At 44.5% G+C, this 12,653-nt stretch overlaps 2 protein-coding genes across 2 annotated transcripts; both read left to right on the top strand.

Annotated features, from left to right (window-relative positions):
• The first annotated feature begins 254 nt into the window (after positions 1-254).
• On the top strand, positions 255-4,538 carry LOC125535411 (OVARIAN TUMOR DOMAIN-containing deubiquitinating enzyme 1). The gene is made up of 10 exons (XM_048698466.2): positions 255-495; positions 981-1,080; positions 1,171-1,244; positions 2,044-2,106; positions 2,192-2,275; positions 2,362-2,511; positions 3,146-3,180; positions 3,295-3,350; positions 3,425-3,516; positions 3,770-4,538. Exons 1-10 carry the CDS (start codon positions 289-291, stop codon positions 4,100-4,102), a joined length of 1,194 nt encoding a protein of 397 aa, XP_048554423.2. The 5' UTR covers positions 255-288; the 3' UTR covers positions 4,103-4,538.
• Positions 4,539-11,252: 6,714 nt separating this feature from the next.
• Positions 11,253-11,801, top strand: LOC147983517 (uncharacterized). Its single transcript, XM_087540759.1, has one exon. The coding sequence runs from the start codon at positions 11,253-11,255 to the stop codon at positions 11,799-11,801; it is 549 nt and encodes a 182-aa protein (XP_087396885.1).
• The last annotated feature ends 852 nt before the right edge of the window (positions 11,802-12,653 follow it).

Here is a 12,653-nt window from a genome sequence, read left to right on the forward strand (position 1 = left end):
CGCGCCAAAACAGTTCGCCCCGGCGCCCCCGGGCGCTCCCCAGCGCGCCAGGTTCGGCCTGGGTCCGCTGGCACTGTTTTCGGCCCAGGCCGGTGGAAATCGGGCTCCTGGGGACGCGATGGGCTGTTTTTTTGGCGCCGGCGCGAAAAAATCGCCTGGGGAGGCCTTACTGGGGGCGCGGCTGGAGATGCCCTAAATATGGCGCAGCAGTTGGGTCCCTGAGAGGAGCGATACAAAATTTCCATACGAGACGAGGGGAAAAGCGAGAAAATCTCGGAGGGGAAAGAAATGGGCCCGAAGAGAGAATACGATGACCTGGCCCAGCCATCCAGCGCGGGAAGCAGCGGAGACCGCGGCGGCGGCGGCGGCGGCGATGGCGATGCTAGACCGACGAAGGCCCCACGCTTGCCCCCACCGCCCGCGCAGTCGCACTCTCGCGACCAGACGGCGCTTCCCACTTCAGCGCCCCCGCCGCCTCCCGCCGACAAGGATCCGGTGAGTTCTCAGCGTCCTGTAGCATCTTCGATGGCGATTGCTCGGAGATATTTTCGCAAGAATCATCTTCCGGTCGGTGAAATTTGGTGCGTCTGGGTGTTCTTTTTGTCGTTCTTGGCCTGTTTCTTGCCCCCAGTTTGTGTTTGTGGGGGATATTAGTTCTTGGCTGGCTGTCGGATCGGGGCATCGGGCGCGGCGGCCAGTTCATGGGGGGATGAGTTCTTGGTTGTAGCATCGGCCGCGGTCATAGGTTCCTCCAATGGATTGGTTTGATTATCGCGGACCCTTCTGCAAGTTCTTGCAGTTCGTGGGGAGACGGGTGGGATTTTCTAATTTGACCCAAAATTGTGTTCTGAACTTCTGATAGTTGTTCTTGGTACAATCAGCTGAACTTGGTAACCTAACAAGGATGTTCTGGTATTCCCTGTTCACTACATTTGTGCTCGAAATTCCTCTTATACAAGGAATACTCTGCTATTTTCTAGGTGGAGCTGGAAGAAGGGGAGCTAGGAGATGATGAAGATTCAGGGGAGGAAGAAGAGGATGATCAGGATTCGGAAGGGGAGCTCCAGGGGTCACTTCCTGGTAACTTCCTCTCTACACACTTCATGAGTGATCTGAGGAAACATACCAGATGATATCATTTCATTGTAACTTATTCTCTCTACTGCTCAGATGGGAGAACCGACCGTGCCCTCACTGGTGGTTTCGGGTGTCCACATGCTCGTCCGACAGCATTAGGACCTCAGGTGAGAATGCTGTACCTCGGAGTTTTTTAAGCTCTTCAACCATGAAGTGAATGCACTCTATAATGCAGTAAATTATCTTTTTCGTGCTCGGTTCAATTTCAGACCACCTGAGTGTACCTGACGGCCCGAATGTCTTACTATATAATGGAGTAAACTTGTTCAGTGCCCCAGTCGTTCTTTGTTTGCTTACTGTTTTATGTATTATATAATCTTAGATGTTGTATTGAGCAATCGCAATCTTAGATGATGTAAGCTCTTCAACCATGAAGTGAATGAACTCTGTAAAGCAGTAGATTCTCTTTTTCGTGCTCGGTTCAGTTTCAGACCACCTGAGTGTACCGGACCTCCCAAACGTCCTATTACCCTAGACTATCACAAGATATTCAGTTTTTTGCCAATTGACTATCACGTGATATTTGGGAGTTGCATTCTCAATCATTTCCACAGTAAGCTTGTTGAGTGCCCCTGTCGTTATGTGTTTGTTTATTCTTTCAGTATATAATTTCTTCGATGTTGTATTGAGCAATTAAACAGTGGAAAGTACTATGATGTCGGCAGATGTTAAATGATTATCACTGTGAATTGTAATCAATATTTTGCACCTTATAATTTCTTCTTCTTTGAAACAGAAGTTCTCTTACCATGAAGTCCTCAGTTTTGTTCCATGTGTGAAAACCATAAAAACAATTTTGCTTCATCAGCATTACTATTCAAATCCATGCTCAAGTTAGATGAATATTGCATATCATCCATCATACCTTAATGCTACCTTTTGTGATTCTTATTCTTGTTATTGCAGGAACAACTCTCGGAATTGGTTCGTGAATCTCCAGATAATTCCATCATCCAGGAAAAGATGAAGGTTTGTCTGCCTTCAGCTAATTTCATGCTAAGCATTGTCATGATTTAGTTTGTTGTGCATATCTGAAAATCATTTTCTTATATAGATTCTCAGTAAGCATTATGTGCTCTTCAGAAGAACTCTCCAAGATGGCAGCTGTTTTTACAGAGCTTTTATCTTCTCCTACATGGTAACTGTTTCAGTTTACTTACTCATGATGATGGTATTCCTTTCTTGATCTGCATGGAAATGTAACACAAATAGGCTTGTCTACAGGAGATCCTTCGACAGATGCAAGATAAACAAGCTGAGGTTACTCGTCTTATGGAATGCTTGGATATGTCTAAAGATAGATTCTCTTGTCTTGAGTGGAACAAAGCATACTTCTCAATAGATCCCGAAGAATACTTCTCAAGTGTTGTTTCTGTAAGTACTGTACTAGCTTACAAAAGCATAAACATTTTTCCCCTTATCTCCTTATCCATTTATGTACAAAATAATTATGTGGGATATATATACTTGCTAACAATAGTATGCATCTCTTTTGTTGCCTGAATTGTTCTGAAAAATAACTGAACTCATGCTTCCTCGTCAGACTGTTAACCTTCAACCATCTCCTAAAAATTAACAGACTGAACAATGCCTTGAAACAGACTGAACAATGCCTTAAAGAAAATAACAAATGGATAAGATGATGCAGAGTACAGGACCACTACATGGGTAGGGCACTAGAATGTTTCATTCTTTCACAGTTGTATAAAATTTTCAGTTTGCCATGTTTTATGTTGCTCTTGATGATTGTAGTTTCGATTTCAAATTTTCGCTTAATTGTGGGCACTACGCCACTATCTAACAGCTATAAGTGTTTGCTGCGAACACCAAATTCACTATGAACATAATTGAGCATTACGTATCAATCAGCATGATCTTTGGCTGGGTTTATATGATATTGTTTCGCCACTACTTCTGGAAGAGGGATGGACTCCTGTAGCACTTTGACATTCTCTTCATGATATAGCTTAAATTACATACATAACCTAGTGTCTGCACTTTGTTTCAGGAGCTCAATGAGGTTCTCAACGTCATTGCAGCAGGGTATGTGTATGTTTTAACTTGATATTCATAGAAAGGTCTTGACGATATGTTTAAGATACCTTCATTTCGTGTTAGTTATATTTTTGTTTACAAACAAGTTCTTGTCTTTTGTAGCTGTACTTCTGAATGGCTGTACCAGAGAAGCCTGCAGGAGTCCTTTTCAGGCAGGAGTAAGGATAGCAATCCTTGTTTAGGATGTGTTGTTTGTCTATTTGTTCTGTATATAACATGTTGTTTTTGCCAGTTATATCTCTCCTTAGGTTGATTACTGAGACTGAAATCCGTACAGACGAGTTCTACAAGCAATCTATCCCTAAAAATTTGAATGTCCTCCAGGTGGAATTTCTGCTTCCTCGTACTATCCTCAGATATCATTCTCGATATACTACAAATGGATTATCTTGCCCTCTTTGTCTTTGAGACTTGGCATACTAATTACCTTTCTCTCTGGATAAACATTTTAGCTCAGAAATAAAGTTTGCCACTAGTCAATTTTCCCTGATTTACAGTAATAAAGATAACCAGTACTACATTTTACCGCTGACAGATTACATTTTAAATTATTCCACATATATCGTTGTGATAACAGTTCTGTTGGAAGGCGGTGCGATCCCTGGATGCTGAAGCTACCGCTACACAAATGAGGGCTTTGACATATGCACTCGGCATACCTTTGCGTGTCGAAGTCGTGGACAAGAGCTTGACGGATCAAGGTGTGTTAGTGAAGCGCCTCGATTTCTTCCATGAGTTCGACATGGAGAAGGGCCCTCTCCGTTTGACTCGGAGCTACCTTTCCTCGAGCACAGCTCGTATACCGCTGAAGCAGGGAAGCTACGATGGCGACTTGCTATCATCTGATGGCACACCCATGCTGACCTTACTGTGTCGGCATGGCCATTGTGACATTCTTTACCGCAAGTGAACAAACTATGCGAGTTCGCTCGCTCGGCAAAAACTTCCTCCGGGATGATTATGGGGAAACCTTGTAACAGTCCTCTATAGTGTGTGTGGCCGTTTGTCGGTCTGCTCCACAACAACCCGCGACTACTACTGCTGCAAGGTTTACCTTGAATGACATGTCATGCTCTGCTCCTTGGTTTTCTTGTTCTTGCTGATGCTGTTGTTAGTTCTCCTGTATTTGGAAGGAAGCTACAGGATAGAAGATGTGATAGGAACATATGAGGAATTATTGGGATACTGTTGTGTGCAAGATTTGCAACATCAGACCTGAATTATATCAGATTCTTTGAATAATAACAATTTCTATATGAGCTTGACTGCGAATGCAAAGTCAAGAACTTCTTTGAAACCAAACCTGGCTTATATAAGATGAGTAGAACATTGAATGTGAATCTGAATCTTGTGTCATCTTTAATTTTATTTGTCTTCACTGGCCTCTTATCCCTTCACACATAAGCGAGAGTGAATAGACCAAACTTTTTTTCTGTTTGTGGCAGTGGGTTTCTAGGGCTTGAAATTCTGACTGAAATATCGAAACCTGCCCTTTCTCCAGTGAAAACTTAAAGGCTACTTATATGTTCTTGAAACTTAAAGGCTACTTATATGTACTCTTAGGGAAGTGAACCATCTGCTCTGCTTGTTGCACAACTTACATCCCATTTGTTGATAGCCCAATTTCTTCTCAGTTTAGGCTTTTAGCCCATTGATGTCTTGATGGTTGTCCAAGATGAGTTTCGCACTATAGTAAAAGCAATGCAAGTGCCATGTAAAATGGTTTTCAATCAAAACTGAAGCCATCTATTGACACTAACATAGAAAAAACTCGACAACTCAAGGGCCTGAAACGACAGATAATTTGGCAATCATAGGTCACAACCACGCTATGTGAGTAATATCAGGACCTATAAGATCTAGATATTGCACTACCCCATTCTGATTTTTTCGTGACGGTTCAGCACATTCGTGAAGGGCGCCAGGCCTCCTTCAGGAACGGGTTGCACCCGGCCTTCAGGAACGTGGGCTGTGTAGAATACTGAGTTTGTTTTGGCTTGGGAGGGGACTAAGAGTCAAAATCCCTAAACAGTCGTCCCCATCTCGTTGCATCCCGCCGCTGATCCAGACGCGGAGGAGATCAGTGATTTCTGGGGCAAGATCTGAGATCATTGTCAAGGAGAAGGTGATGCCTGCTGATCCACACGCTGCGCTGAAGATCATTGCTCCTGTGACCTACAGAAAAAACATCAGGGTCAAAAACCAATCGCTTTTAGGAGAAGGAAAGATGATTCTTTGCCTATTCAAAACACAATGGATGACCGCCGGTTGTTTGTTTGAGGTGCCTGAGAAAACATGACTTACGCAGTCCCCAAGGGCAAGTATGCTGAAAGCTCGGGCATTTTGGAAGGTACGTTTGACAAGAAGTGCATAGAGATCCACAATGGCCACAGCGAGGCTCTAGAGGCATTGCACAGTTGCTGCTACTATGAGGTAGCTGCTCAAAAGAACAACTGTGCGACCTCATAGTAGATGCGGTCTGGTCTTTGTGAGCTTTGAAGTTTCCTCCCAGTTGTTTCACTTCTTTCTTTTACCATTCGGTATGGATGGTGAGATATCTCAAAAACAATGAACAAATGTTACACCTTTCAAGCTTTTGCAGTTTCTTGTTCGCAAGATCGAGCATGTTCAACTCTGGCTGTAACGAAAGGTGGTCCATCACTCCACGTCATTACTAAATGTGCTTGCACCGTCCATTCACACCTCTCTCTCTCTCTCTTGACCACAATTCTTTCTCCCTCCAGGATCTCCAGACAAATGCATGCATTCTGTTTCATTAAAAATGAAAAAAAAAAGAATCATCATAACAGTTTAGCCTCACTCGCAAGGTTGGATGGTCAGGAGTACAGTGGTATCCCCAGGCCAGCAGTTTTGAAAACAGTTTAACCCTAGCCGTTTGCGCAAAGAAAGTAAACCCGCAGGAAAACTACGACAAAACATAGAGGAAACAATATTGCATACATCATTCGAAGCACCTCCATCTTGTGAAAATCGGCTAATGGTTTATCAGGGGCTTGCATCGAGGAGTCAGTGTCAATAGTGCCACTCTGCCAGAGGGCGCGTCAGGGCTTCAGGAGCGTTGGCTGACCACATGTAACTCAAACCAATAACATCGCACAAAATGCAAATCATTACGTAGCTTCAAAGTGTTCACACATCATTGCACTAGTTAACATATTAATCATGGATTTGTTGGAATCACTCGTCCATAGACTTGACATATGTTCGTAGCTACATCCAACCTCTTTATAATACCATGCGAGAAATGTCATAGCAAATTAAACGTATCACATTACATTAGTAAAACAGATGGGTAACACTTTCAAGTTCACTGCAAAGCAAACAACTAGTGTCAGACTGTCAGCTAACTTCTGTCACTTACCAAAATTATCCCTGCTGAGTAGCTTCTGATGAGTCTTTGTAAAATAAACTTGTAGTGAGCCAAAAGCCACAAGAAGACATGCATTGGGGGGGGGGGGGGGGGGGGGGCATGGGAGGCATGAGGTCCCACTATAGTAAATAACATTAATTTACAAAGAAACTGAACTGAATAAACTCCAGAACTATGCAATTTTCAAACCTTAGGATCCTCCTCTCCGTATACTCTTACTTATAACTTTATTTGCTAAAATAAATATTGCTTAAACGTTGTACCAAATATTTTAGTTATTAAGAATCTAGGCTCACAATACGGTAGAAGTATGTAGAAATGTTTTTCATATCATCAATTGGTATTTTTCCTCTTCTTCTTACTAAGTTTGTAGGGGAAGAGAGAAAAAGGAAAATAATTAGCTGATCCTAAGAGCCCTGTCTAGATGTTCTCTCTGGTTTAGCGGCGCTTTAGCGGCCGACAATCGCAAGCGGAAAAACCATCTTTGAGAGTGTGATCTCGATCAATCTCCCCCTCTAGTCCGTCGTTCTGATCCTCTCCTCTCTGCCCTTCCACTCCTCCGACTAGGCTTCCTTCTTGGCAACTCGGGATGATTATGAGGAAATCCTTGCATGGTTGCCCATCCTTGGTTGGTTTCAGAGTTAGAACACAGCTGCTAAAGCAATGGTGGACATGAGAGACGGTGGTGTGGACAATTCTCTGATGGCGAAGGATGGGTCAAGTGAACTGGGGGATGGCTCCTAGGGGGAATTCATATGTGGAAGCTTGGCGGTCAGGCGTCGAGGATCTCACGGCGTCACAGAATCTCATTGTGGCTGAGGCAAAAACCATTTTTCTAAACGATGTAGAAGAGATGGGAGGATCCAGAGGGGGATCTCATAGGCAAGGTTCTGGCGCCCAACAACTAGCGTATCCAAACAATCTCGTCTGCTATGTGGTAAGGCCATCTTCAAGAAGGTTTACAGAAGACCATCTTTTGAAACCTCCTCATTATTTTTTTGCAGGATGAAAACCTTCTCACTTATCAAGAAGGTTGAGAGGGTTTCCATAATGCCATCTTTGCTAAGGATCATCTTTCTGTCATTTTGGACGTTCATTCTCAGATAAAAGATACCTCGACCATTCGGACGGTAATCATCGATATCAAAGTTTGGGTAGACAACTTCTCATCTTGCATATTAGTCATGTTAATCGTTGGTCGAATGTAGTGGTTGATAGCATAATTGTGTGTTTATTTGGTGATTTTATCCAGCGCAAGGTAACTTCAGATTGCATCTGGAAAATCTTTCTAATGATGTTTCATGATCAATAATGAGCGGCATTGTCTAACAAAAAAGGGGTCCACTCCATCGAACAAAACCTATTGACCCTAATATGGGACACGTCAGCTAGAAGTTGCCCTTCAACGAACGATTTGTTCGCTCATGAAGGCACTCTGCAGCAAACGTTTCAGGCCATTCGCTCTCAGGAGGGCCAGGGCGAACCCCTATTGGCCCAGAGGCCCAGTATGCTGTTTTTTTAATGCCATGACCAAAAATATACATAGATTTCTTATAAAAACTGAGAAAACATAAAATGAATAATTGACATGATATGAAAGTATGAAAAACATGCAATACTGGTGTATAAAAATGCCCTGATAATTTATAGTTTTACGAAAATGGTATGATTAAAGAAAAATCTGTCATGTGTTCTAAAAAATTAAATTTATGAATTCTACCGTGGAGATGTTTCAGTGTGAAAAAAGCCATGTTTTGGAGAACATTTTTTTCCTTTACATTTGCCAAGGACCAAAAACAAGATGACACGTTGTAATTTTTTCCTTTATTTGGTCCACTGTGCAAAAATTCTTTAAAGAATGCCATGTCAGCGAAATAAAATAAAATTGTCATCCTCTTAAATAATAGAATATGTCATGTAATTAACAATAAAAATGCCATGCTCTCAATCATAAAACTTCCATCCCCTTGATAATAAAAATGACATGTTATTAATTATTAAAATGACATGGTCTTAGTACTAAAAATTTCATCTTATTAATAATAACAGTGCCATGTTATTATTTATTTAATTATTAAAAGGACATGCTCTTATTAATGAAAATGCTATGTGAGGAAGTAAAATAACAATTCCCAAATTGCCATGAATACGTGATTTAATTTCTAATAAAGCTTGCCATAGAGGTATACCTGGCTATTCCTCGGACCGGGCCGGGCTTCGGGCTGGGCCAACCAAAGCCAGGCGCAAAAAACACAGGCCCGAGCCCGGCCCGGCCTGGCCGTCGGGCCTAAAAATCAGGCCCGAGCCCGGCCCATCACACCAAAAGCCCGTCAGGCCTCGGGCCATGGGCCGGGCCTCTTCCTTAAATGGCAAAATCGACGGACCTGGGCTGGCCCGACCCGGGCTTCAGGCTCAAAACCTAGGCCCGAGCCCGGCCCATGGACAAGGTCGGGCCGGGCCGGGTCGGGCCGACCGGGCCGGGCTGCCCATGGCCAGGTATACATAGAGGGCATGACAAAAGAAATAGAAATTGTCATGTTGCCTATAACAAAAATGCATACGACAGGTCTAGAAAAATTCCCCTGTAAAATACAGGGATTTTTTTGTTCTTTCAAAAAATGGGAAAAGTATGAATTTTCTTTTTTAACTGAAAATTTTAATTCAAAAGAATTTAGCTTCAAATATGTAGAAACAAGTTTAGTACATATTTCCACACATCTTCCATGATTTTTTGGGAGAGAAAAAAAGCGAGTGTTCGCCAGGAAACGCTTTACAGCGAACGAGACTGCAGCTAATCTCCGTGGCATTGGCCCTGCGCCGTGATCCGTGCAACGACAGAGAAGGTGATCGCCAGGGTTGGCCTTGTGGTGAATGTTCACTAGTTAGATATCATCTTCTGAACCTATTGCTGTGACGACGGGCTAGGTATTTTTTTTAACCTGACCGTCTGGGTGTTGTGGGAGCTAGAGATGAGAACATATGAACAAGTATTTAGTTATTTCCTACCTGCGGCGCTCATTAAGGTTCGTTCATGCATCATGAAGGATTCAAGATACACATGTGGTTCTGATCCCCAAAGTTAAAAATCCATCACGCATAAAGGATTTAAGGCCCATTAGCTTGTGCAATGTGTTGTACAAGATTATCTCGAAAGTGTCGGCAAATAGGCTGAAACTTATCCTACCAGAGATCATTTCGGAGAACCAAAGTGCGTTTGTACCTGGGAGATTGATCACTGACAATATTTTGATGGCTTATGAAGCGTCCCATGTTCTCATGAATAAGAGGAAGGGAAAGGACGAATATGTAGCTGTCAAGGTGGATATGAGTAAGACTTATGACAGGGTAGAATGGTCCTTCCTCCGGGCAATAATGAACAAGTTGGGTTTTGACAGAAGATGGGTTGATCTGGTTATAAAGTGTGTCACTACAGTGCGATACCAAATTAAGATCAACGGCGCTCTTTCACACCAGTTTGTGCCATCGGGAGGACTGAGACAAGGCGATCCTATATCACCCTATTTGTTTGTGTTGTGCGCTGAAGGTTTGTCCTCCCTGATAGAGGATTCGCACAGGCGAGGATTGTTCAGCGGGGTTCAGATCTGTCCGGGGGCGCCATCACTTACCCACCTGTTTTTCGCGGATGACTCCGTTCTGTTGATGAAAGCCAAGGAGGATCAAGCCCAGGAGCTGCAACACACTCTTGCAGTATACGAACGGTGCAAGGGTCAGCGTATCAATCACGAGAAATCAGCCATAATGTTTAGTAAGAACAACAGCATGCAGTCGAAGATCATGGTGAAAGGTGCCCTCAATATTCAGAGTGAGGCTTATAATGAAAAGTACCTGGGACTGCCGGTATATATAGGAAGGTCTAAGAGGAAGGCTTTCGCATATCTCAAGGACGCAGTATGGAACGGAATGCAAGGATGGAACGAGAGATGCTTGTCAAGGCTGGGAAAAGAAATTTTTGTGAAAGGCGTTGCACAAGCAATACCAATCTTTGCAATGTCCTGTTTCTACCTCACAAGAACTTTTTGTGATGAGTTAAGCACTCTGATTGCACGATACTGGTGGAGCCAACAGGAGATGGAGAACAAAATGCACTGGATCAGTTGGCCTAAGCTGATCAAGCCGAAGGGAAGAGGAGGACTGGGGTTCCACGACATTCACTCCTTTAATATAGCTATGCTAGCTAGGCAAGCTTGGAGGCTTCTACAGAACCCGGAGAGCTTGTGTGCCCGATTGTTAAAGGCTAGATATTATCCTGAGACAAATGTGTTGGAAGCACGGATGGAGGGGAACATGTCATACGCATGGCGTAGCATTTTGCATGTCGTCAACCTGGTGAGAAGAGGAGTGCTATGGAGGATCGGAGATGGCGTGAATGTTGACATCTGGAAGGACCAGTGGATACCACGAGCGTGGACACGTAGAGTCATCACACCGAGGGGGGCCAATATCCTGACCAAGGTCTCGGATCTAATTGATCCGGCTAGCTACTGGACAGTGGGATGACAAGCTAGTAAAGTACACTTTCTGGGAGGAGGATGCAGAGTTAATATTGAAGATGCCGCTACGGGAGGGTGCCGAGGATTTCCAAGCATGGCACTTTGATACAAAGGGAGAGTTCTCTATAAAACAAGCCTACAAGCTACACCGTGCAATCATGGAAAACGAAGGAAATGATGGCGCGACACTTGCCCCCGGGGAGGGTAATCTGAACGATGAAGGAGATGTGAGATGGAAGAGGATTTGGCAGATGCCGTGCCCGGGGTCAATAAAGCATTTTCTGTGGAGGTGTGCTCACAACACGCTAGCGACCAGAGACATCTTACAGAGAAGGGGAGTGAAGATAGAGGACCACAGATGCCTTGTATGCACCTCCAGTCCACAATCGGGGAAACACTTATTCGTTCAGTGTAGGGAGATCAAGCCGGTATGGCAGGAGATGAGGGCGGAGCACATCCGGGCCAAGCTGGCAACTTGTGATAGCATAACTAAAACGCTGGATGAGCTGTGGAAGCTTCCAGAGGAGCAGCGGATGCAAATAATCATCATGTGGTGGCTGTGGTGGACACAGAGGAACAAGATCAGAGAAGGAGAGAAGCCGCTCGAGACTCAGGACTTTGTGCATAGAGCCGCATGCACTACGAGGGAATATCAGGGGTGTTTTGCAAAAAAGCAGCCACCAAACACAAGGGAGGCTGTGAGGTGACATGATTAAGTTCAATGTGGATGCGGCTTTTGTCTCTGATCAACAAGTGGCAGCATGGGGTGCGATAGCAAGGAATAGCCATGGCGAAATCATTGCTGCTAGGGCAGGACGGATTCCCCGGGTCTTTGACTCCTTTGGTGCGGAAATTCGAGCTGTGGAGATGGCGTTCAGAGTGGCTGTGGAACTGGGTGTGGTGAGGATGCAGGTTGAGATGGATGCTCTGCTAGTAGTGCAGGCGCTGAACCGAAGGAAGCCAGACTTTTCCAGGGAGGCGCAGCTGATTGAAGACATCAAGGTCCAAAGGAATTTGTGGTTCTCAATGTGCAAGATCATACACTGTCCCCGTGAGGTGAATCATGCAGCTCACTATTTAGCCAAGGTAGGCTTAAGCTTCAGTCTTGGGGATGTTTCTGTGTACGACGATGATGTACCAGCTGAACTTGCTGTGATTGTATCCGGCGATAATGCCCATGTCGTTTGAGTAATAAAGCAGTCTTTGCTTTCCCAAAAAAAAGATGACTTGAAGTCGGATATATCCATCACCCGGTACGTACGGAGTCGGTGCGACTCAAAGCCGGTAGGTTTACTGCTATATTTATCACTTCTTGACGCCCTATGGCTTTCAACGACACAACGATAGATGAACGGCGCCGATCGTCTATCCGACCTCTCTGATGACCTAATCGCCTCCATCGTCTCGTTCCTCCCCGCGAGGGAGGCCGCCCGCACCTCCGCCCTCTCGCGGCGATGGCGCCCGATCTGGTTAGGCACCGACTCCCTCAACCTCGACTCCAGGTCCTACGGCGACCCGGGCAAAGAGCACGCCGGCGGCGGCCTGGCCGGCATTAAGAT

This window comes from Triticum urartu, chromosome 2A (assembly GCF_056163025.1).
Source record: "Triticum urartu cultivar PI428250 chromosome 2A, HENAU_Tu73, whole genome shotgun sequence".
In the NCBI taxonomy this organism is placed as follows: Eukaryota; Viridiplantae; Streptophyta; class Magnoliopsida; order Poales; family Poaceae; genus Triticum; species Triticum urartu.

Excerpts from the sequence above, each read along its gene's own strand:
- LOC147983517 (XM_087540759.1), top strand. The coding sequence starts at position 11,253 with ATGGAAAACGAAGGAAATGATGGCGCGACACTTGCCCCCGGGGAGGGT.
- LOC125535411 (XM_048698466.2), top strand. The coding sequence starts at position 289 with ATGGGCCCGAAGAGAGAATACGATGACCTGGCCCAGCCATCCAGCGCG. Across the intron at positions 1,245-2,043 it reads CGACAGCATTAGGACCTCAG|GAACAACTCTCGGAATTGGT; the intron begins GTGAGAATGCTG and ends TTGTTATTGCAG. Across the intron at positions 2,107-2,191 it reads TCATCCAGGAAAAGATGAAG|ATTCTCAGTAAGCATTATGT; the intron begins GTTTGTCTGCCT and ends TTTCTTATATAG.